The 25787-nt window shown below is 46.7% G+C and overlaps 1 protein-coding gene across 1 annotated transcript; it reads right to left on the bottom strand.

The window, feature by feature from the left end:
* Window positions 1–85: 85 nt before the first annotated feature.
* On the bottom strand, window positions 86–20568 carry nckap5l (NCK-associated protein 5-like). Its single transcript, XM_088924269.1, has 11 exons — window positions 20434–20568; window positions 18665–18733; window positions 17061–17099; window positions 16544–16663; window positions 13184–13270; window positions 6874–10166; window positions 5614–5752; window positions 5159–5237; window positions 4358–4663; window positions 3747–3895; window positions 86–1432 (listed from the first exon to the last, which is right to left on the bottom strand). The coding sequence occupies exons 1-11, from the start codon at window positions 20566–20568 to the stop codon at window positions 1178–1180; spliced, it is 4671 nt and encodes a 1556-aa protein (XP_088780395.1). The 3' UTR covers window positions 86–1177.
* Between the last annotated feature and the right edge of the window lie 5219 nt (window positions 20569–25787).

Genomic DNA, 25787 nt, shown 5'->3' with positions numbered 1-25787 from the left:
CTTGTTTTCCTTGATTCTACTCTGAGATGGTCTCTCTGGCTGCTGGTCACATTTGCCCTTTCCTTCATCAGGTGAACACAGAGACTCTGGGCAGAACTCTTTTATTTCATAGGACAGGAGACACAGCTCTCCTCACACAGAGAGCAAAGCAAAACCAAATTGAAACTCCTTATAAGTTAAAAATAAAATAATTCAACAACAAACGGGAACAGAGAACAATAACATTCACATTTAAAAATTCCAGATTTTCTTTTCCTCTTTAAATAATTGGAAGCCTATTCGTCATTTTAAATATCATCTGGTATAAAAAAAAACATAAGCTCCGAAAATAATTGCTTGGCAGTAACTGCATCAGAGTCTTTTGCATGTTCAGGAGCGCTAATGCTCGATGAGTCGCCATGTCCTGGTCCAAGTCACGTGGTCAGATCTGCATGTAAAAATAGACGACAGATTTGTGTCGAAAGGAAATGGGTTTGTGTGTCTGGGAATCGTCTGCCTCCTTTCAGAAATTTACACAGGGCAGAGCGACTGTGACCACGTCTGAAATATCCAGGGGATTCTTGTGAGCAAGTGTCTGTCTGGAAATCCTGAGGGACAGTCTGTTTTCCAGAGTGGTGAAGGTGTATTTGACTGTCTGCAGGAGAACAAGCTCATTACAGGATGTCATTGCCTGACCTCCCACGCTGCAGCAGTGGACAGATGTCTTGCAATGCCTCAGCAACGTCTTACTTTTGGTCACAGCTGGACAATGAAACACCGGACGGCCTTGTTTGTGCCAGTGTAAGGTCTATACAAAAATCCCGGCTTTGGATTTTCAATTTAATGTGACCGAAACGTTTGTGGGAACAATCTTCCCAGAGGTCAGCAAAGTCCGTCTGCCAATGGCTGTGTCAGGCCTGTCAGTCTGCCAGTCACAGGTGTGTCTAGATCTTTCCTGTAGGAAACCTAGAAATGGTGAATACTGCATTCTGCTGAATTCAAGTCAATTCACTGAATCAGATACTGCTTTGAGTAATGGCATGCCTGTCGATCTGGACTGTGATTCTGCTGTGGTCTGAAGCCTGTCGAGCTCGTCTGTCCGCCTGATCCTCAGTTAAACCCGGAGACAGGACTGTGGTGGCAGTGTCCTGGCACACCTGCCTGCCTGGGTCAGTCTCGGTGTGTGTCTGCAGCGCTCTCAGCCCTGACTACCACAGGAGGACAAGCTGTCATAGAGCGAGTCGCTGAGGGACTCGGGGGTCTCCAGGGCGGGGGGCCGCCCGGGGGACAGAACGTCGTCGGCCTTCTCCTTGACCAGCTCCAGCCCCCCCTCCTTGCCCATCTCGGGGCCCGGGAGGGTGCGGCTCTTTGCCCGGCGCCCCAGGGGAGGGGGCAGCGCCAGACTGGCGGGGTCACCGTCTCGGGAGGGGGCCGCAGCACATGGCTTCACACTCTGTTAAAGAAGAGAGTGGAAGGCAGAGAAAAGCAGATTACCGATATGTAGGGAATAGGACTTCTGCATCATCCTACTTCTAAAGCTTTCTACGACCCCTGCATTGTCAAGTCCAAAACAAAAGTTAAAACCTTTGTCCGCTGGATCGGAACAGGATCAGACATTTTCGAGTCCGTAAAGCAGATTTTCAAACTCTCTCTTACAACAGGATAGATAAGGCAGAGAGCAACACAAGTGCAGACTGCAAAGGCAGTCGGTACACAGGGATGCTGGTTTCTCATACTGCAGTAAATGGGCATCCTGACCTTTTTACTTCAACACAGATTCACAGCATCACAGAATTCGGGAGAATAAAATTGAGACCGGTTTCAATGACCACAGTCGGCAGATCAAAGCTCCTGGAAGGTATTCATGGAGACCTTGGGAAGCCCAGAGAAGAATTTTAAAACCAATTTTGTGGGCTCCTGAATGATTCAACCGGTGAAGGTGCTTGCAGGTTGTTTTTTTGTCACTTTATTGCACCAGAGAAGTCCTTTAAGAAATATTCACAGGGACATCCTGGAGACCCATTTATACAGCAGGGTATTTACTGGAGCAACCTGGAAGGCATGGCCATTCTCAACAGTAGCATCCCTTTCAGGATCTGAATCCACAGCTCTCTACTCGTATCCAGAGCCCCGACAGTGACTCCAGCCTAGGCTTGGCCGCAGCGTTACCCTGTCAATGGTTTGAATCTGGGCTATATCCTATTCTGACTGTGAATGTGATTTCCTAGGTGGCAGTGCCCAATCAGTTGAGCCCTGCTATAGTTGGGTGGACTCAAGTGCAGAGAAGGTGTGACCTAGCACTTTAGTAGCTAAACCACTGTGCACTGAGCTTGCAGTGTTACAGGATGAAGGATTCTCACAGATGGCATGAGCATTTTCTTATTCTCCTTGTACGGTGCACAGGCTATAGAGGCAAGCACAGCCAGATTAAAATTAGAAAAGAAATTTGTGGGTTACAAAATTAAATAGGTAAAATCTATTTTTCAATAAGCACAATGCGAAAAGAAGCCTTTTCAGCACCGCAGCGTTTTCTGTAGACCGAGTGAACTAATGCTCTAGCAGTAGAGAGCTATAGCTATAATCACAAAGTCCGGCTAGATGGATTCTTTTGTTGTGTAAGCAGCATGTGTTCTATCTCATTCACAGGGCGGAGCGGTGGTTCTGTGGCTAAGGATCTGCGCCTGTGGCTGGAAGGTTGCCGGTTCAAATCCTGCAGTCAGCAGAGGAATCCTACTCCGTTGGGCCCCTGAGCAAGGCCCCTTAACCCCAACTGCTCCAGGGGTGCTGAACAATAGCTGACCCTGCGCTCTGACCCCAGGCTTCTCTCCCTGTCTGTGTGTCTATGTGTCTCATGGAGAGCAAGCTGGGGTATGCAAAAAGATGAACTCCTAATGCAAGAAATTGTATAAGGCTAATAAAGTGATGTTGTTATGTTATGTCACAGGGCCTCAGAGGACGAATCTGTCTGGAGAGATTTCAGACAAACACTCCTAGCTCCAGGATGTCTCTATCCCAGTCAGTTTTCATGGTACATTTCCTAATCAATTGTCTTTCCAGGTCCTTAAGCACAGCTATAATATCCAAGAGTGGATGGCAATTCCTGTACTGTGGCACTTTAATCTCTTCTGGTTTCATTCCTCACCCTCAAACCTCCACCTTGCAGCTTCCGAATTCTTCTGCGACTTAGTGAGACTGGATGGTGTTTTATTCTTTAGGTCATTAAGGGAAAACATACACTTTCCAGCACAAGATCACTCATTCATTCATTACAGGAATGTTTACTTCTCAGCTGTGCACAATACTTCAGTTTAGATTCCAACAGGCTGTTCTTATGCTCAGTTCATTTACGTTTCTAGATTTAGGACTCATCTATCTGCTTCATCAGGACACCATCTTACCTTCTGGATTTAAAGACTGCCTCTTGGGCACTGTACCATTCTGTATGCAGCCAAACAATTCGGCAGTAAAAGCTCAGCAATTTTGTTTGCTGCCGGTGAAGTGCTTTCATGACTTGGTAGCATTGCTCAAAATGCAGCAGTTTCTGAAAATCTGACCTTTTAGCACACAGAAAAAAAAATGTTCAGAATATATGGACAATAAGGTGATCCCAGAGCAAAGATCTACTATACACCTTCCGTATCTTAATTAATAATAATCTACTGCACTGCTCCTTCTAAGTATGTCTTCTTGGTAGTCTTTGTGTCCTACATTGGATTCGGATGGCATCTACTTAGTACAGGCTGTGAGCAGAGAACAGAGGTCCTCACCCTTCTGAAGGGGGTCCCGTGGCTGGCTGGCTCTACGTCACTCCTCATCCCCAGATACACCTCAGTGGGACCACTGGAGGCCTTCAAATTGGGGAAAGTCCAGTTCTTGGAAGGCGGGGACTGAACGTGAGCTCCATAAGCATCTACATCTGCAGTGGAACAAAATAAAAACTCATGGGATCTATCTTCCCTCTCCCACTCTAATTGAGTAACTCACCCAATCTGCGCAAACATCCATAGAGAAAGGTACTAAACGAGAGTAAAAGTGCTGCACCTTGTTGTCGTGTACCTTTTCACTCACACTAACTGCTAACCAGCTGTACAAATATCTCAGTTACTCAGAATCACAGATGTCTGCGGTTATTCTGCGGGTAATAAAACAAAAGCTCCATAAAGCAGAGTAACAGGTCTAATTGCACTTCTTGGGGGACCATCTGGAGCAAAGTGATGCAGCACAGAATATACGATCTTGGCTTAAGATTTGAAAACCACCATATTTTAGACCAAGTCAGTTCGTTCAGTTGTCTTAAGTCAGCAAGTGCTTAGCTAACAACAAAAACCTAAGACCTTGTATTTCCCCAGGACTGGGAGGGAAGAGTAAGAACGGGTACCTTCTTGGATGGCAGTGGAGAGGTGTGTGCTGGAGCCCTTGCCCTCCAGGGCGGCGCTGTACAGCCCGGGGCTCAGATCTTTGTCTCTGGGGAAGGCCTCCTCCAGGGACGACAGCTCCCTCTCCAGTGTCCGGGCTTTACGTGGGACCTTCGTCACCGGTCCCGCTTTTCCCAGTGGCGCAGAGAACTCCTGATCTCCGCGGGGCTTCACCTTGGGGACGAGTTTCCCCGCCACACAGCCGGCGTAGTCGGGGAGAGGGAACGTTCCAATCCCACTGTCCAGGGTTCTGGTGGAGGACCCGGAACCTGAGGGCAGGAGAAGGAGGATGAGCAGCCTTAACACGGTGATATCACAGGCAACCACTGGGCCTACATCCACAGCACCAGCGGGAAAGCTCTGGGACACTCGGCACGCCTTGACATCGAAGTCAAATGAGATTGCTACTGTTAATACTGCGGGTAGACCCCTTGGTGGTGCTCTCCCCTCCCAACTCAGGAATTCCTTTACAGCCAGTGATAAAATCCGGGTGTTAGCTAAATTATAATTAAAAGAAACTAATGGTCTTAATTGTTGGTTGTCTTAATTATTTCTGGTTGATGCAATTCCTTTGGAGCATCATTTTAAGACATGGTTGTTAAATAAAAAGAGTAATAAGCCTTTATTCTGGGATGCATGCTCTGTACCAGGCAACCATTTTAGCCATTCATCCTCCTACCTATATCCTGGTAGTGCTGAGAGACCGAGGGTCCCAGGCCCCCTGAAAATGAATTTGTGCAGCTCAGAGCTCTGTAACCTCTCACCTGCAAAGTGCTGGGAGTTGACTGACTCAGTCAGGCTCTCGTCCGATGTTATGTCATCTTTGCAGACTAGATCCGTAGCCTACGTAACCAAAGAGTAAGAGTTGTTGAAATCATATACTGTACAGCACTTAAATGAGGCATTTAGATAGTCTCCTGTTAAGATACTGAATACATGTCCTGGACACATCACCATCTAATTGTGAAATTTAAAATCCTTCACCCCTCTGACCTGAACAATTATGGCTTTTATCTCTCTGCTGCCTTGATCCAAAGCAAGTCCGTTTTTTTCAGATTGCCAAACCACAACCACAATCTAGCATCATGTGTAATGAATGCTAGAACTTCCAGTTTACAGTTTTTAAGCAATTCTCGCCAGCTTTTGCTTTATGTGATCATGTATCACGTTTAGTATTGCGTGCATCGAGAAAGCGTGAGGTGCAGGAAAGCTCTTTCACCTTGGCGACCTCCTGCCGGCTCTTGGCGTGGCTGATGATGCCGTTCCTCTGAGAGCTGAAGATGGGCCGAGATTTCTTGGAGTCAAAGGACAGGCGTCGGTGTGCCAGGCCATTGCCGCTGGAGTCCCTCTCGTCCACCCTGGGTGAGAAAGCAAAGCCTGAGGACTTCAGCTAAGCCCCTGGATGCAGCTCTCTCTTCAGTGCTAAACCTGATTGAAGGCCAAAACATCCTTCGTACGCCTTCAGTCATACTTTTCTAATGCACCGCTTGTACCACCAGTTCAACCTCATTTGATTCATGTTCAGTTTGGGTCACCACACTACAAGAGTGCCACCTACTGGTCCACCGACACCACATCCTCAGAGTGCCCTCCCAGTGCTGTCCAGGCCCAGCCTGGCCTTCTGATATTGGATGAGATCAGGTGAAGGTGTTCTTTTTCCTTTTTGTATATATTTCAGGAGCATAAACCTGTTTTTTACATTGAAACACACAAAACAAAAGCTCTTAGCTTTTGTTACTGATACAAAAGGGAAAAGGGGAGAATAACTGAAAATATGTTTGACTTTAATTTACATTCCAGACAGGTCTGAGGTGTCTAGAAGCAAGACCTCAAGAAAAAGAGGGATTTTAACTGATGTGTTTGTCTTCCTTTCAGCCTTGTTTGATGTTGCCTTGGGCAAACTACCAGCTCAGAAATACAGAGACAATTGTGAAAAACCTGTTTCACTTTAATATTTTGATAAAAATCTGTTCAAAAAAGACAGTGTGCACTTCTTGTGAAACATAAAAGGATCCGTACAGCTCAGTGCTCTGACAAACTGTCCAACACTAAAAGGAAACATCAATAAAGTAAAACACTAAGCTTTACCCACAATGCTCACCGCACTGCAAACAACTTACTGATCCAACCTTCTCTGGACGAATCCAAGCAAATCAGCACCCAGAAACGTTAGAATTTTCTACAAGTCAATATTCTTATTCCGTGTGCTTCATGGGACAATTATTGGTTTCCTCACTCCACAACGGTAATTTTTATATTTGATATTTTCGCACTTTAGGAGTTTGCCTATATTAAACGCTTCTAAAGTCTCATCACAAAAAACGTTTTCAAGTGAAAGGTGCCTTTCCAAAGTCCCTAAAGTAAACAATTCAACCCGTGCACTGACAAACAATTTTTAAGCTGGTGATATTCTGGGGAGAACAGCTTCCTTAAGATTTAGAATCAAGACGGGGTACATCACAACGCCCTTGTTCCTCACCTGTTCAGCAGTTGCTGCATGAAATGGTCAGACGTCACCTCTCTGTAGACCACGGAAAGCTGGCTCTGGCTCTGATCCATAACCACCTCACAGGAGTGGCCCCGGCTGGCCCTGTCCAAGGCCACGCCATTGACATAAGCCCGTTCCTCCTCCAGGGCTTTCCGCAGGTCCTCGGCCTTCTCCATCAGTTTGGAAATATTCAAGCTCTCTACCTCCAGCTTCTTCTTGGTGGCCGCTTTGGGGTCTTTCCCTGCAGAAGGCATGTTGAGCTTCCATTCCTTCTTGTCTTCCTTGAGCTTGGCCACATCAGCCTTGCGACTGAGAGCTGGCAGTTTGCTCTTTTTCAGACCAAACCAGCTGGCAATGCCATTAGAGGTTTTCTGCTTGACTTCAACTACCTGGCCTCGATCCTGCACCTGTAGCTTCAGCATATTCTCCTCAATGCCCTTCATCACCTTCTGCTCAATGGCAGACTGGGGACCAGGCACAAGAGGTCTCTTGTCTCCAACAGCATCGGGCCTGGGAGGAGGTGGCGGGAGGCTGTCGGAATAAGCTGAGTTCTTCTTCTTGTTTGCGAGGAGCTTGCTCTTGTCATCTGCCCTGGGCGAGTGCTTCTGGGAGGTGACACGCTCATCCTGAGTTGGTTTGGAGCCTCTGGAGCTGGAGGAAGACCCTTGGTTAGGTTTGGTAGGTGATTTAAATGGGACCTTGGTGGGACTCCCCTGGGGGCTGGGGGCAGTCTTGCCATTCTGAGAAGGATTCTGAGCATTTGCACACTTCATGTAGTTGCGCAAGACTTGAGGCGGATCAGGGTTTGAGGATGGCAGAGCCGCTCTGATCTTTGGAACATCTGCCCTTGCTACATACATTCTAGAAGAGAAAGTCTCCAGATCTGCTTTGGGAGTCGATGTGCTGGGAGGTAAGGATTTCACCCCTGGTTCATAAGGGCCTGGAGCCTTCAGGCCATAACTATTGAGGTTGGCTTTGGGATAAGGCTTCCCATCAAGTGAATCTGTATATTTGGAATTTCTGTGGTCTGCTCCATTGCGATCACATTGCCTTTCAGCTGTTTTGCTTCTCTCATTATTGCTGGAGGAGACAACCCTCCCATTGCACTGCCCATCCTTCTTATCTAAGGGGGACCCCACGAAAGGCCCAGTGGTATGGGAGTCTTCTGGGTTCTTCAGCTTGCCCAGTGCTGCCAAGCGTTCTTTAAAAGGAAGGTGGCTGGATTCACTCTGAGATTTCCCACTCACTGGCTTCTTGGGAATGGAGGGAGGCTCTCCCTTTTTAGCCGTGACTGGAAGGTTGAATGACTGGATTGAATCGGAGGCTTGCGAGGCCGCTTCTGGAACATGTTTGTCCTTCATGCTGGAGTAGAGGCAGCTGTTTTGAGATTTGTGGACGGCAGAGGAGTTGGGCAAGCTGTGGTGATCATGGAGTTTGTACCAGACAGAATTCTCCACATACAGGTCTTGGTCTGGGGCAGCAGGGTCACAAGATGGGTTGGTCGATGATGAGCTGCTCCCACAGGGGAGGTGGTGCTGTTTGTGGTCTGGACTGATCCGTTTTTCCTCAAGAGAGTTTACTTGTTTTTCTGAGTGACCTTCGGGGGAGCAGGAGGGGAAGCTGGACTGGTTCACCCCTTCAAGAACCTGTGTTGATCCGTCAGCCTGGCAAGCTGTGGGAAGGTCTGAGAGGTTCTCATAGTGGGGCACCTTCTGGAAGCTTCTCTGTTGCTGCCCTGAAGGTGCCAACTTGGCGTTCCGGCTGGCTTTTGGAGCTGAGTGGCTGCTATAACTGGGATCCTTCTGCAAGGGTAACACTTCCTCCGGTTTTGGGGGTGAAGTAGGTGCAGAGTGGGTCGAGGGGTAAGAATCATTCTTGGAGGGGGCTGGTTGTTTGTCTCTCTCAGCCGTGGCAGCTCTGCGAGCTGTGGCAGGGGAGTGGTACACTTCATAGTTGTTGTTCCGGCAGGGAATCTTGGAGCTGCGAGTGAGCTGAGGGCTGAGACGTAGGGGGTTGGAGGCTTGGGCCCGCTCTCCAATGGAGGGTATTTTGAGAAACTTAAGCAGCCGAGAAGGGGAGGAAATGGGGGAGTGCTTGGTGTCTGTCACGCAGGAAGGGGAAGTAGGACTAAGTGCAAGTTTGCCTTTCTCCTGAGTCACCTGCTGTAGGGAGTTGAGATCGTTTTTCTCAGGTGTACTTGCCGGTAAATAGGAATCAACTTCCTTAGAAAAGCAGGACTCGGAAAAGTACAACCCGTTACACAGCTGTTCCCTTGATTCCTGCTGGCAGTAAGCAATCTGAGAGCTTTCTGGGACCCCAGGAACAGTCATGTTTGAGGTAGTGTTGTACAAACTGTTTTTCACGTTTGTGGCTTCGGTTGAGCTGTAGGCCTCCAGTTTGAGATAATGCTCTTCTGTGTTAATTACCTCTCCTGCATTCAAGTTAGGGAAGGCAACAGTTTTTATGTGCTTCAAATTTTGTTTTGAAGGAAGATCATCATTTTCCCTGGGTGGGGATTGGCACGGCAAAGGCAGATTAGCACCAGAGAGCTTGCCACAACATTTCTCTTCATAGGGGCCATTGTTGTGCTCTTCCAGTGACAAAGAATCCTCCTGTTGTTTATTTAAGCCATTCTGATCAGTGTCTTTAATTAGTGAGCAGAGATAAGATTTGCTAGCCAAGAGCTGTGCAAGGTCATTCGGTTTCTCATTCCTGGGTTCAGAAGGGAAATCCGAGGATGTCTTTTCTGCTGGGCTGCAACACTCGTTTGCGTTGCCAGGTGGCAGGATCATCATTGATTCTTTTGTCTGCATGGAAACCGGTGCATCTTTGTGATCAAGGCCACGGGTGTTTTCCCTTTTAGTTGGGCTCATGGCATTGTCCTGCTTCCATCTAAACAGGCTATCCAGACTTTTCTGGGAGAACACCAAGCAAGATTGACAGCTCTCATACTCCAGCCCGTTGTCCTCTGGGAGCGCCCCTTCACCATTCATGTAGTCATGGATATCCGAATCCCCGCTCAAATGCCGCTCCACATCCGAGGCCTTTCGCTGGACTGCATATTCCCCTGGTCTGATTGGGTCCGTGGGCAGAAGCGCCTGCCCAATGTCTCGGTAGGAAGACAGCCCTGCTGAGGGATGGAACTTCAGGGGGTCCGTCTCTTCCAGTTTCCGCAGCACCTCCAGGATGTGCGCTTTCTTCCTGAAGAACGGGGAGAGCGCCTCCATGGACGCAGCGGGAGCTCTGGTGCCCGGCGTTCCATTTCTCGCGCAGTCCCCAGCACTCTGAAAGACACGGAGAGAGGGAAAGGGAGCAGCGTTATCCGAGAACAGTTTGGGAATCAACTGGGTACTTGCAGAGCCGCATGATGGCGATTTAATGGTGGTCTTGTTTCCAAACACAGATTTCACTTCCAGGTTTATAACAAACTCCCGAGAATTTTTAGAATTAACAAACACAAAGATTGACAGAGGGCACTGCCACCGTGAAACTTTCCAGGGAGAAATGAAACTGCTATTGTCCTCGGCCAAACAAGTCACAGCTCCTTTGAATTAATTTAAAAAGCACAGTCAGATATTCAGACCCAAGCATAAAACAAGAGCAGGGCCTGTTAACTTACTATATTCATCATTATGATATTACTTCCACGGCAGTAAACCATGTTATTTACTGGAGCTTCAATTAATTAATTGGTCCTGTCATTCAAATCCGCCTCAGAAACCTTCTTACCCCTTTAACTCTTTTACAACTTCAATCTCTGTGAAGCTTTTATTCGCAATTTGTGGAGAAATTCCAATGCAAAAATAAAAATGGACTGGTTTAAGCTAGACTAAAAAACAAAAAAAACTTCGGAAGGGTTTTCTTTTACGTTTTGACAGGAACAGCAGACTTGTTGGTTTGTTGGCAGAGATTGTTCCTGCTCTGTAAGTCTGTAACGCTTTTGCTCTGATGACCAAGAACACAACTTCTCAGCCCAGTGTTGCCCACTGACGCCCTTTCCTGAGCAGCCAGGAAAGATCCAATGTGCTGAGTGGGAACGCGGATGTGAAAACGACATTCCTGCACTTCCCTGGACTCCCTAGGACCTCAGACAGCTAGAGCTGGTGACAGACACAGGTGATGGAGAAGCGAGGGAACGAAGGAATGGGAGAACGTGTGCAAGCAGCTGAGCTTCCGTTTCTCATGACTGGCCAACTCTGTGGGACTGGTTATCTTTAATTAAAGAAGCAATTAATTCGGTAATAGAATTTTTTCCCCTGAAACAGTCAAACTATTAAATGAAAGCAGTCATGGGTCTCTTTAGTGCAATCCTTAGTGGACTATTAAAATAAGACTGATGAGTCAATAGAGAGCCACTTATAATGAAATACACTGCAAATTCAAGTGCTGCCACACTGAAATATTTAGGAAACACACTACAAATGTGCCAGTACCACTCTGTGACCCTTTTCAAAGGCCACTGAATGTACAGAATATATACATTGCTTGGCATATTTATTAGGATCACTCCACCATACTGAATTTATAGTCTATTACCATTGCATTGGGCTGAACAGGAGGAACTGTCCTGGACAGGTCTGTAAATAATTCTTGCCTGGTGACCTGTGCTGTGCTCAACATTAAGGTGTTGAACCCAGCCGACCTCTCCTAGACTCTCTTCATCTCACCAGATTCCTGTCTAGTACATTAAGCCCCAGCTGAGGGAGTTACCTCACCACACAGGCGCCAGGCTGAGGGAGTTACCTCACCCCACAGGCGTCGGGCTGAGGGAGATACCTCACCCCACAGGCGTCGGGCTGAGGGAGATACCTCACCCCACAGGCGTCGGGCTGAGGGAGATACCTCACCACACAGGCGCCGGGCTGAGGGAGTTACCTCACCCCACAGGCGCCGGGCTGAGGGAGTTACCTCACCCCACAGGCGTCGGGCTGAGGGAGATACCTCACCCCACAGGCGTCGGGCTGAGGGAGATACCTCACCCCACAGGCGTCGGGCTGAGGGTGTTACCTCACCCCACAGGCGTCGGGCTGAGGGTGTTACCTCACCCCACAGGCGCCAGGCTGAAGGAGTTACCTCACCACACAGGCATCTGGCTGAGGGTGTTACCTCACCCCACAGGCGCCGGGCTGAGGGTGTTACCTCACCCCACAGATGTCGGGCTGAGGGAGATACCTCATCCCAAGCCCCTGCCGGTACACCTCTACTGCCCTCGACTCACGCAGGACAGCAGAGTGCAGACACCCCACTTCAGACCCTAATCCTTATTTCTCGTGTGATTGTGTTCGCCTGCTATGTGTTTTAATGTTCCGTGATGAGCAAATGAAATGGAACAGCTCTCGCCGGTTCTTTATATTCCCACCGGGGATAAAGAACAACAGATCAATAGTAATCGGAGAAGGAAGGTGACGAGGAGACTTGGGGGGGGGGGGGGCCTCTTGCTGGCGGGGTGGCAGGATCTCACCTGCTTACACCACGGTATTACAGCGACAGAGATGAAGAAATAGGATTGAGATAAAATCTATATTCAATTTGACACCTCTGATACAGCCACCACAAGAAGCCATCGCCAGGCACGGGGACGGAATGATAATTCTACATTCGGCAGGCGCTGATCACAATGCAGGTCATATCTTTGATTTTAAGAGTAGGGGGTTTTTAAGGAAAACCGGCACTGCCTCATCTTAGCAAGCTGCGTGCCTGCTCAGTATTTCTCTGGTCTTACACCTAGCCAGTCCCACACAGTCAGCACTTGGATGGCGGCTTCCAATTTATTCGATAACAAGCTTGTGCTGGACAAAAAGCTTTGATGTCTGCGAGATCAAGAAGACAACCAGAGCACCATAAAAACAGTTAAGGTTGAAAGCCATCTGCAGCTAATTGAGCAGAACTGCATCCCATGCTAAACCTGACAACAGTGTCTGACCTTTTCCCTGAGAAAAGGTCATCTTGCCCAATAACATCAAGGAACCTGGAAAATCAGAGGGTTTTCTTTAACCAACTCCCTGAAAGACATTTAGGTTTCATCTTTTGCCTCTTGTTTTTGGAATGACCTTCAGCATCCACTCCAGTAACTGTATTTTAAAGCATGGACAGGATTTAGGAGGCTTACTGTACTGTACTGTTGAAGGAGAATTCTTAAGGACTGACTGATTTGTGACGCCAGAGTGCACCGGGCTAGATCTTTTTCTCCCAGAGAGTTTTCCCCACTTACCCGTGAGCACTAATATTGGTGTTTTTACCATGACAAGACCACATTGACCGGATGCAAGCAAGGCCTTGGACAGATTGTGCCAAATCTCACCTTAGTCTGTGCTTGGGCGGGGGTCTCCACTGGCCTGTCCGAGTCCGAGGAGGGGGGCTCTGGGCTCAACGCGGGCTCCGACGGCAGCTGAGAGGAGAAAGATGCAGAAATCAAGGGTTTCTGTTATTTCTATTTTTCCCTCTTGATTGAAAATGTCCAGAGCTCAACCTGCACTCTTGACCAATGCCTTTACTCAGGAGTCCCTCTTTCACGTCAGCCGCGTCACGCTGGGACTTCAGTGCATTTGTTCCTACTGAACCATAAGACTCCTTAATTCTCACCTTCTCTGCAGGTATGAGTTGGGGAAAATACAGCCTACAGATTCTGGATAATGATTCGATGTTTTGGGCGTGCGTTTGATTAACTGATCGTTCAGGACTGACTGTGAAATACTCAAGGGGCTTTGTCTGTGGTACAAACCCTAAGATGCCTCATTAGTGAGAAGCCTGTATGAGCAAAGTCCAGGAGGTGATTGTGCATGTTGAATGTCAAGCCTGGTGAAAAACAAAGAAAAGGGCACGAGCGGCTAATCGAGAGAACAAATCCTTCGTGTCACCGGGATGTTGGAGGATGGAATAAGTCTGAGAAGCTTTGCTCAGGGGTCAGGAGAGTTTTCCACCAGTGATTTCTAACCTGACGACACCATGCAGTCACACACACACACACACACACACACACACACACACTCACGCAAGCAGGGACTCAAAGAACTCTTAAAAAATGCACATTTTGCTTTCTTAAACCACTTCCCAATGCCTCTGAAAATCATATTATATTGGCAAGTCAGTTTCTATTATTCTGGTCCCGGCATCAGGTAATTAAATTGAATTGGAGGCAGATAGCATCCGATTTCCTGTGGCCTATTATGCTTGCCACATGGAGAGAGGACTGTGGGGAAATGGTGCCCTGACGCAGTATCAGATACGGAGTTTCTCTCAGGTACAGCCTGAGCAGAAAGCGCCAGTGTATAATGCACACACATCCGAGGGGCCATGAGAGTTGCGGGGGAGGTGGGCGGATGGAGAGAATTCTATTTTCATTCAATAATTCCAGTAATGGAATGTGCAGATATTCTTTTTCAGCAATTATGGTTGAATTGATTTCCAATTAAACGCAATATTCAGATTTCTTAACGAGATTGCCATCCCCTCCTTTTTCTCCGGAAAAGCTTTTGGAATACTAATAGCCCTGACAAAGAGCCGCCCGCACACAGAGTGCTCCTAGCTTGAAAAACCCTCCGTCAGAAAAAGTCAACAGCGCAATGTGAAAAACCCCTGATCTATTCTAACCTGAACTGCCATTCTAGTGTGCCTGTGACACTTCAAAACAGCGCAGCGCTAACACACCGAGGGCCCATCCAAGAAAGGCCAGCACTGTGGACCACCTGAGCTACTCTAAAAACAAGAGTTGGGCTCTGCTGCTCCAATTAACATATAAGAAATTTGTTTTCTGTTTGTGCTGTAGCTGCACCTGTGACCGTGGCGCTTCCGCGCGGGCTCGTGCCCGTGCCCTCGCTGCTCCACCCCGCCGGTTCATCCCGCAACACCTGGGCGTGAACCTGGGTCTCCGGCGTAATGCAACAGGGAACCAGCCGAGTGAGCTAAAGGAGACCTCCCCCAGCCCAGGCAGCTGAGGTCCCTGCTACGCGCAGGGAGGGCGATGACGTCACCTTGCCCAGACAAGCTCAGCTACACACTGTGCATATAGACTTCATAGTGACAGGCTCATAAAGTTCAGGTCAATATAAGGAGCCTTTCTGAATCACAAACTCATTTTCACAAGCCTTTAGCTAATCCTTTCAGACTGGGGTTTCCAATTCCTGATTCATAAATCAGTGGACATTTGAAGAACTTGCCTGCCCCAGCTGGTGTTGTGAAGCTGTGTCATACAGTACCTTCCTTGCTGGAGTAATCCGTGTCTGAAAATAATGGAGCTTAACTGTTAAATATAGCTACAGATCATTCCTATTTTCTATAACTGCAACTCCTGTCTTCACGCGTCAGTACTGCCTACCCGTGGACAAAATCGTTAAGTATTCTGCTTCATTAGGTTGCTTTTCCTTCTTCCTTTAAAATGGTTTACTGAGATATACCACGTCATCAGCACAGTAACATATAGTAAAGAACAAGGTAACAGTTGAGGAATTCTTCATCAATTCTTGTTAAACACACTTCCATGTGTCCAAGGGCAGGACGTTGTGTGAAACGCTACGTTAATCACAAGTAACAGGCTTGTTGTTCATAACAGAACCTGTTTTTTGTAGTTATTATCCCTTTTAGATGTAAACTATTGGTGATACTTTTGCAGTTTGAGAAGAATATCACAAAAAGGCACTATACAAAAGGGTCACAGCACTATGCTGGGAGCCTGTTCCCTCCAGATATTTTTCCAAAGGCAAAAAACCAACTCCCATTCTGGCTGCCTACAAAAATGAGCAAGAATAATACTAGATGGGCTGAGAAACTTGAAGATGCAGTCTGCGAAAGGGATTTAAGAGTTCATGGTAGCTGAGGATCGTCCTCCTCTGGACAGTGCAGGTAACCCATAGAAAGGGCAACAGAAAGGGGCCTCGAGCAGTGGCAGCCAGCTCCGTGTTTTGGGGAGCAAGGAGGGGTTTTGTGATCATGGCTGCAGTGCCTCTCCTCCAGTCAGCCCTGATCCTGCGGGCGTTACTATGGAGCTTGAAGCCCGTCATTGGATGAATGGCTCAAAGGCTGGGTGGGTTGGAGAAGCCTCATTCAGACAGGGGCTGTCACTTTACGGGGTGAATTGATAGAGAATTTAAGGGCACAAGTGGAAATCAAAAGTAATGCATTTAAGTCCAAGAACAGGAAGCAATTTTACACATGTAGGAAGATGCCTGGATCAAACTGTCCAGCCAGGTCTCCACAGTGCCGGATTTCCCATCAGGCACTGTAGGCACAGTACCTAGGGCCTACAGAATTTTTATGGCCTATGAAGGAGGGAAACACTAGTGACTAACAAAAAACAAGCTAAAACAACATTGCTTGCGATCAGCTCTAGGTGCTCCAAATCAATAATTGTACGCTATCTAGTGGCTGTTCTAGAAACTAGAAGTATCGAAGTGATGGTCGCTCAAATCGCTCCATCAATCACGTGGTTTAGCATTAGAATAGTTTAAAGTGCATCATGTCAATCGACGTACTTTAGATGGCGTTTACCCCCTCTTTTTGCACATTTTGGAGTAAAAGTGCCTAGGGCCTACGAACACCAAAATCCGGCCCTGGGTTATCAAACCTAGTTCCATCACTTCCTTTGCAAAACAGCTGGATGAGATCCTCTTCTCAGTAACTACAAGGCCTAGTGAACACGGGGGGTGAAGGGCTTCCCCAGACCTACCTGCTGAAGCGATCCAGCAGTGGTGTGCAGCTTCTGATGGAACAGCTCGCTGAGGGTCCTGTTCTGTCGCTCCAGGTCAAAGACCCTCATCTTCAGCTTGATGCACTCCTCTCGCAGGTCCTGCAAACACACGGAGGCAGCACGCTCATCTCGGATCGGATTCCCATTGTTATGCTCTGGAGCCCCAGTCTGTGCTTCCCTGGCTGGGCAAATCAGCAGAACCTCTTCTTTCCCTCCCGCTCGTATCATTACCCTGCCCAGTCTTTCCCTTGTCTAGTTTCTCCAGGGCTTTGAAACTCAAGGCTGGACTCATCGTGAGCGCTCAACACTTCCGCCCAGCTCTTAGACCTTGATTGAGCATCTCTTCCTCAGCAGAGCCACTCAGAGCGGAGCTCGTGAGCTGAGCTGATGCACAGCTGAGAAATCCCAAATCAGTCATTGCAGAAATGGAAAACAAGAGGTGAAGCACAAGCCAAGGAAGCAAACAAGGAAAGGAAACATGCTTGAGAAGTCTTACCTTTTGGTTAAGCAGAGCCTGGACAACATGGTTGGCCACCTACACACAACAGAGCAGTGTTAGCAGACAGACACACGTCCGAGATTGAGACGGGCCAAGAGAGGTCAATACAGTTACATATAATACTGCATCTACACAAAATTGCACCTTGACAAGGACACCTACGTCTCTGAAAAAATACTGTTTAATGACTTACACATATATGAATGATATCCAGATCTCATACAGATGTAATTTTAAGCACGAATCAAACCTTCCATTCTTTAACTAATACAGTTGCCGTTTCTATACTGTAGCTGTTATCTGCTCCTGCCTTTCTTTAAAGCGCCTTGAGGCATTACCTGAATGAACAGACTGAGTGTGGATGTATATTCCAATGAAAGGCTTCAGGCTGATGAGTTAATAGCCCAAACCAAACAGACATATAAAGGCTCAATCACCTCTTTAACTGAAAAGGGAAATTGCTGATAAAAGCATAACAATCCAAAACTAAAGAAGTGTGTTGCTGTGCCATCAACTAAAACAATATTTCATGTGTTTCAATTCCGAGATACCAATGATCATTGGAGTGTATGAACAACCCACTGCATTGTGCAATGACAGCACCTACTGTAGGAGCTACCGATAGCTCAGCTGGAACTTTGGGTTTAGTGTTCATGACAGTGTCCAGCAATGCAGAATGTGCACAGACTTACTTTCGACTGGGGTTTAGCCGTAATGAGATGCTACAATATATACCTAATGTGAACACAATTAGTATAACCATGGTGACACTCACACTTATACTAAAACAAGAGAGTTTACCTTGGGACCGATTCCACTGCTTAAAACTGAAAACTGATGATAGTGCGGCTATTGTATGACAATTGTGCTATTGCATGATTATCACATAAACTACACAATAACATAATAATATCTCATAATAACAACATCATTTTCTCATCATTACAAGATTAAATATTTTGGTGTCTTTGATGGCAGCAATGCGCTTCCGTATGAGATAGCACTGTCTTCTCCTGAAGGTGTTTTATTGAGTCTGAAGTCTTCACTCTGAGATAAATCAGATGTTTCCACAACTGTTAATGGGTGTGAATGCTGAAAATAATAGAACTACAAACTCTAGGCGCACGTTTGCATTGCAGAGTTTTCTGACAAAATATTTATAGTCACGGAAATGCACTCAATAAAAAAGCCAGAGAGCAGTAGTTTCCTAGTTTTCCTGACTTCCTGTCATTTCGCTTTCTGCTTCTCAAAGTTCAACTGTATTCTTCTTTATAGGTTTTCACTTTTACACCAATACTACTTTCAGTTTCCACGCAGGAACTGCAGCAGAGCAGTGTCTGCCGTCACGTTTAGCACCAACGAGTAAACAGTCTGTGAAACGATTTAAAAGCACAACTACTCCAGACAGCTGGCTGTTAGAGAAGCCCAGAGAGCTGTCCGAAAGGTCTCAATTTACAGTGGGGCCACTCCAGCGGGTCTGTGCACCTTCCATCTCCAGAATCCATTCCGACATTACCCTGGTGGCGTTCAAGAAACAGCAGGATGAGATCCTGAATCAATTAGCTGCTTACTACCGGACAGGTTAGATGAGTCAAGCTCACCTCGTCCAGACACCTCTCGTAAGCCTCCCTCTGACTCTCATTTGCAAGGGCCAGGGCGGAGTTCTCTGCCTGAAATGTAAGAAAACAAGACCTTGTATACCCACCCCCTGAACACAATTACCCTTCACATTTCTGTTAGTGAGGGCTGACTGCTGGGTCATTAGTACAGTCAAGTTACACTCCTAATCAGTCATTCATTCCTGCAGGTGTTCTCGTAGCAGTACCAGTGCTCATGTGAATACACTGTGAAAGCTGGCAGGCCGGATGAATTCCCATGGGCGACACGCACCGCCAGAGCTGGTGAGCCACTTACTCCCTCCTCCAGTGCATTTCTGTCCTGGGGAGAACAGATTGCGTCCGGGCGTGGGGATTTTAGGAAAAAGAAGCTGAGTTGACTAAGAAAGGAAGATCTTCCTCTATAGGCGGAGCGTGCCCATCCGAAATATCCAAGACGCCCTTTCTTTCACATAGATCAAGCCAGCTCCACAGCCAAAGCTGAACTGAGCTCAGAACGGGCACCGAGAGAAAGAGCTGCCCTGTGAACTCAAACTGCCCCAAGAAGGGCAGTCCTGCAAAGCTCAGTTCCAGTAGAGGAGACTGTCTTAGAGCTGCCCTGCTTTCCAGACCAGAGATCACCAGCAACAAGGAATCTCAGCCTGTATGTCTGATTGATCGGTAGAAACAATGCACTTATTAATCAAATATAATATAAAACATTAAATTCATTACCGCTGATCTGTCACATTGCTCAATTCGGAGTGAGGAGTTTTCCCGTGATCTAGCTACCATCTGAGGTTTCTCAGAACACTGAGCCTGGGCCTGTATGGTAAAGCTGTTACACAGCAATGCTGCAGACGGCAACTGCAGCATTGCTCTCCCTGGGAAGCTCATGGGCAGAGTATGCTCTCTAGTGGCGAGATGGGAAATCAGAAGCAACTTTCATCATTGCAGTTCCTTCAGACAGCTCTTTCAAACGTATGACAGGCCAAAATGGAACAACTGCAGTTATATCACAAATATTTACACATCAAGGCAATTAAACCTTTTATAATAGCAATCATTCAGACTATGAGACATTATGTGTATTCACAGGGGGGACAAGGAGTAAGTTTTGTTACCATTCTCCATTGCTTTGTGAGGGACAGTTCACTGTCAGTGTGTGCAGTCAGTCTGACTGTTCTCCCTGGGGTCATGTCCACTGTGTGCGGTCAGTCTGACTGTGATCCCTGGCGGTCAGTCTAGAGGGACAGTCCACTGTGTGCGGTCAGTCTGACTGTGATCCCTGGCGGTCAGTCTAGAGGGACAGTCCACTGTGTGCAGTCAGTCTGACTGTGATCCCTGGCGGTCAGTCCAGAGGGACAGTCCACTGTGTGCGGTCAGTCTGAGAACATTTTTCCCTGCTTAATTTTTCACTTCAGACATATAAAACTTGTTAAATTTTTAAAATTTTAATCACACTGTTGAAAGAAACAGAAATGGACGCTCAAAAGAATTGTCAGGAGAACATCAGAGCTTCAAAATGTATAAAATGGTTTAAACCTTTCCTTAAAAAAAAGGAAGTGTGTAGATTTTAGTTCACAACTGCAGATGATTTCAACAGAGGTTTTTACTGAAGTCCAGCTGATACTTGGCTTCCTTCAAGAAACTGCCGGATGGGATGCTTGCTGATGAGATATTCAACAAGCTTCTAACCCACCCAGTGGTCAGGCTGGCCTTGACTACAGGCCAGCTCGTTAAGAGCCAGAGCCAATTAGGGAAGCGAGGCTCACCTCCAGCTCTCTCAGCCTCTCCAGCAGCTCCCGGCTGCTCTCTGCCTCCAGCCCCTCCAGGGCCGGCTCTTCCTCGCCCTCTCCTGGATCAAAGGCGTCACTGCATGGCCTCGGTTCGGCCTCCTCGGACATCATGTCCTGCACAGATGAGAGGCAGGAGTGGGAGTTAAAATATAGAGCAGCCAAGAATCAACAACTGCAACAGAAAGAATCAAGATAAAGTGGGTTGAATATGTTTAATAATAATTAATAATTTCTTATACTTATACAGCTCTTGCAAAGGGGAAATTTGACCAGGACACCAGGGTAACACCCCTACTTTTTTCAAGAAACACCCTAGGATTTTTAATGAGCACCGGAGAGTCAAGACCTCAGTTTTATGTCTCAGCCAAAGGACAAGGTGACACTGCTGAAGGACAGATGGACCACTATAGATGTGTAAGGATTATAATTAGATAAGATAAGATCACTTTATTAGCCCTATACAATTTCTTGCATTAGGAATTTGTCTTTTCACATACCCCAGCTTGCTCTCCATGAGACATGAGCTTGGGGTCAGAGCACAGGGTCAGCCATTTATACGGCACCCCTGGAGCAGTTGGGGTTAAGGGCCTTGCTTAGGGGCCCAATAGAGTAGGATTTCTCTGCCGGCTGCTGGATTTGAACCGGCAACCTTCCAGCCACAGGCGCAGATCCTTAGCCACAGAGCCACTCTGCCCATTAAGATAAAAAGTAAATAACAGCAAAAAAAGATTAAAAGTTCTTGTTTCTTCACACAGTGTTGCAAAAGTATATACCAAATATATATATAAAACAATTTATTCTTTTCTTCACAGGTGCTGTGCAACAGCTAGTTGAATATTCCTAAGATCCTGCAGGTGACTGAGAAGAGGGGAGAGTGTGGAGGTGCACTCCCTCTCCAGCACTGCAGGGGGCGCCCTCAACAAACCTTTCCCTCTGGCCGCCCGGTTTTATTTACAAACTCCTGCAGGAAGAACACCGTAAGTATGCAAGAAAATAACGCGCAGCGAGTCTGCAAGAAATCCTTGAAGGATCTGCTAAAAAAATAAGTTATGAAAGAGAAACCTTTTCCCAGTTCAAAAACAAAAACACTCCCCTTTTTCTTCATTCCTACAGTGCAAAAGCCTTCAGTAAAAACAAGCAGCAACTCAGCCCTCAGACCTGGGCCTGTAACCCTGGTTTGAATCAGGCCATCAGGCCAACAGATGTTCTGTCTAGAGATAACATTCCAATAGCTTTCAGTAAAAGGCCAAAGTCTTTTAAATGCCTTTGAGCATTTGTTTTTCAGCACAGGGGAGCAGAAAGTCCATTTGATCATGTTCCTTGTCATCTTTTCAAATTGTGAAAAATGTTCCAAGGACCCGACTCTGTGTTTTTAGGTGAACTGTACAATACCTTGACATTCCTTTGCATTAAAGGCCCATTCTAAAAAAGCAAAGGAACAAGTAAAGGTGTATTCCATGCTGAAAAGAGAAGAAATGAAACACAATGTCTCAGCTGTGGAGCCTTCACACCCGGAGAAGGCTCCACAGCCAAAACGCTGTGTTTCTGTTCTTCTCTCTTCAGCAGGGAATAAACCATTACTTGTTCCTTTGCAGCCTATGCATGCTGACACAGCTCCCCACTTGAACTACTTATGAAAAAGCAATCAACTCATCAAGGTCAGAGTTCACGCCAGTGGAACACCAGAGAAGATGAAATACAGACTAAACAGTGAATGCAAAACCAGTTATTTGGATGTTATCTGTGGAAGTCAAATTACAGGCTTGATACTTACTCTGGCAACCTGAAGTGAGGTTTAGGGTTAGACTGCATGTTTTTAGCTCTGTCCCCTATGAAAGACAGCTTGCACTCCCATGACCACTATTTTAGGAAACACAATTTTTGCACAATTTCAGAATGTACGTCACACAATTGTATTCCTCTTCTGGATAATGGCTAGTGGCCATCTGTTGGCTTTTCTGCAATTCCCCCAGCTGTTCTTACTGAACTGTAATTCCCCCGACAAGCCTGTTTTCACTCACTAATTGATTGCTCATCAATAAACTCTCTGCCTCTCTCTGTTCAGCCAACTCAGTTGAAGGGGAGGTACTTCTTCGCCCTGCTGTGTGTGGGCATGTGCTTTGCAGAGACCTGCCCTCTGGCTGTACATCCCAGTGGTTCAGAACGAAACTCGTGTCATGGCGAATAGCTACATGGCTTTCACACTTCGCCGGCTTTCTTCTCCACCAACACCAGTTATGGCAGTGGATATCCAGTACAGGGCAACAGGGTTTTTTTTTTCCAGGAGAAAAGAACACAGGAAGAGTAAAAAGAAAGGGCAGGATGTGAAGAACCAAACGCTTGTTAGTAGGTGCCTGAATGATCCCAGAATCCTATCAAGCCATCTTTTAAAAGATCTCGTGGTCAACGGTGGCAACATTTTTAAGGACATTTTTGCTCTCCTTTTAAAGAAATCTTCCAAGTTCATTTGGTTTAACGGTGGAGCAAATATGTCATGATTAATGTCCAAACAGGTCATGATTAATGTCCAAATAGGTCATGATTAATTGGGGGTGGTGAGTAGCTCTCTCTCCAAAGGCCTCTAAGCTGTAAGTGTTTTCTCTCACTGTCATGCCATAGAGACACCGGACAGCAGGTAATCAATCCAGTGCTCCACTGTGGATCGCCCTACTCTCCTGTCAGCACTCGCCGACCACAGTTTCTGGAACTACTCACACCTGGTTCTCACACCAGGTTTCCTGACAAGTCTCACCGTCTCCTACTCTACTCCACTGGTGTCGCTCTAGGTGTTGTTCTGGGCTCCTTCTGTTGCTCTCGTGTGGCTATGTGGGTACTTGTGCTAAAGCTTCGTTGTCATGTCATTGATTTAGTCCTGCGGGCTACACAATTGTTTCTCCTATTTACAATACAGAGAAATGGCACGAGGTATAAGATACCCTGGAAAATTACACCAGCTATACAAACAACAAAAACGAGAAGTGTTATTGCCTTGGCAAGGCTGAAAATCAAGACTATGGCTGAACACGGTTTAGGGCAACCCCCATTGCTGGACAAAGCAAAGGTTTGATCATTTTTAGTAAAAAGGTTCATTTACAAAATAACACCAAGTCACCCTACAGGATTGACTTACATTTGATCTTTTTTGGGGGCGAATCAGAACAGGATTTGCTGCATCCTCAATACGTGCAGTCCAGTTTAAGCTAGACATGCTGCCTAGAAACCAGTCTTAAGATTCACAGCCCACCTCACCCCACCCCCACATGTACCCTAGCCCCATTCCTGTTGGGATGAAAAGAGGACGGGGGGGGGGGGGGTTCTTTTTCTGATTTTTGTTTTACGGGGGAAGCCACATTCCCCCTTAGCTATAAATCAGCAAGCGGCTGTAGCCAGCTGTCGAGCGAGAGACAGGGCCAGTAAATTAAGTCACATTAAACTCCTCGTCAAGTTGTAATGAGCCTATAACGTCTCTCATAGGCTCACAGAGACCATAAACCCAAGCAGGCTGACCCTGTCCAGCCCGCCAAGCGGAAAGCAGCAGCCCGTTACCAGAGCGTGTCGCAGAGTGGGGGCGTCCTTCTGCGAAATGAAGCCGCTTTCTCTCACAGTAACACCCCAGAGCTCGGTCTCCCCAGGAATAAACCACTAAACAACAGTACACACTGCCTGTTCCCAGGACTCACTGGTACCAATCAGGAAAGAGAGCACAGCAGATCAGGATCCCTGAAATGCTGGAGCCACACACTTCTAGATGGATGCAGCCATATGAACATTAATAATAGCGACACGAAGAGAAAATAAGAGGGTGCCACTTGGGACCTATACTGCAACCCCTTCTATACACAAAGTGTGGCAGGAGTCTGGAGCAAGACGATAACTAAATCCTCCGAGAAGCAGCTGGACAAGATCAGATCTGCTACATTAGTCGTAACGAAGTGAGCAATATTTTAAAAATGAGGGGAGGCCATATGGCCCATTGCTCAAATAAAGCAAGCTTGCTTTTTTTTCCTTGCAGCTTTTTTTTCTGATCACAAGACGCTGTTGAGTTCTTCCATGCAGGTTTGTTTTCATGTCGTTAGTCAGTGAACTGTAATTAAGCAATAATAAGATTAACTGCAGTCGAGCGATGCATACTTTCTCATTTACAATTGTGCTCGTACACGTAGATGCTTTAGCTGCTTCACTACAATGCAGATGTATCTGCTGCCTGGAGGGGACAACAGTTACTTATACCCCTGTAACTAAAAGGTGTGAAAACTGGATTTCACAAGACAGAAACCTTTTTACCGTAACGTTTTTTTTCTGCATCACCCAGAGGCATAAGCAATGAATAAAAAAAGGTACTGTGCAATAAAAAACGATTAATCCAGCACTGCTAATGTTTGCACCTGTAATGTTCAAATGGCATAGACCTTGTTTTATAAATGCTTCTATTCGAGCATCAAGTCTGCCTGCAACGTGCAGACGTGCTGATCCCATTGTAAATGAGCAGCAGCGAGGTTGTACAGGACCCAGTTGCAATGAAACGTCTGAGACGAAAAAGAAGCTTCATTGCAACCTGCTACCAGTGAGCAATTCTCTACGGTATATTTGCCAGTGCATGCAAGTGGGCACAGGAGAAGCTACATGTCTGCCTGGGTCCACAGTCCCTGAGCTCTGCAGACAGCGACGCTAATTGTGTGTTTGAAAGTCAAGCTGCACGCAAGAGTAATTTTACAAAGTCACATGAGGGTAGCAAAATTTACAAGATCACACATTCTTCTCTGCACTGACTCTGTAACTGAGTGAGCAACGTAAGAAACATAAGTGCATAATTATTTACTATAAAATGATAGTTCATATAGCCATAGTTTTCAGGGTTTACTCTTTTCTGCCTTGCAAGATGGAATTGAAATAAGGATCTTGCATGCGTGTACAAACTAGACCGGCCCGAGGAAGTACCGAGGAGCAGTTTTCGCATCGTGCTGCTCCAGGAACACTTGAGAAAAGCAACAAGAGCGACATCTCTAAACTAGAGACATCCCAGATATAGGGAATAGGGATATAGGGAGCATCCCCACACAAGATTTATCTCTGGGAATAAAACTATAACGGAAAAGCACGGCACACTCCACCTGCATGGACTGTTGAACAGCAGTGAAAAGAGAAATAAGACAACAGAAGGCCGTTCAACCCATCTAGTGAAAATTCCTTCTGTAAAAACCCTGGAGCAGACATTCCAGTAAGGAGCAGCATTAAAATAAAAGAATTGCGGCACTGCATACTGCACTTCCCAGGCAACCTAGCGCAGGCCTGTGGATTTCACAAATGCTGGCCCCCTGACTGCTCTATGA

This window comes from Atractosteus spatula, chromosome 1 (assembly GCF_055471065.1).
Source record: "Atractosteus spatula isolate fAtrSpa1 chromosome 1, fAtrSpa1.hap1, whole genome shotgun sequence".
In the NCBI taxonomy this organism is placed as follows: domain Eukaryota; kingdom Metazoa; phylum Chordata; class Actinopteri; order Semionotiformes; family Lepisosteidae; genus Atractosteus; species Atractosteus spatula.
Note: the sequence above shows the minus strand (reverse complement) of the source record. Positions and strands in the feature narration are given on the sequence as shown.

Bases quoted from the DNA above. Each gene is read 5' to 3' on its own strand.
- nckap5l (XM_088924269.1), bottom strand. From the start codon at position 20,568: ATGATGTCCGAGGAGGCCGAACCGAGGCCATGCAGTGACGCCTTTGAT. The intron at 18,734-20,433 runs GTGAGCCTCGCT...CTTACATTTCAG, and splicing joins AGAGGCTGAGAGAGCTGGAG to GCAGAGAACTCCGCCCTGGC. The intron at 16,664-17,060 runs GTAAGACTTCTC...GTGTGTTTGCAG, and splicing joins AGGCTCTGCTTAACCAAAAG to GACCTGCGAGAGGAGTGCAT.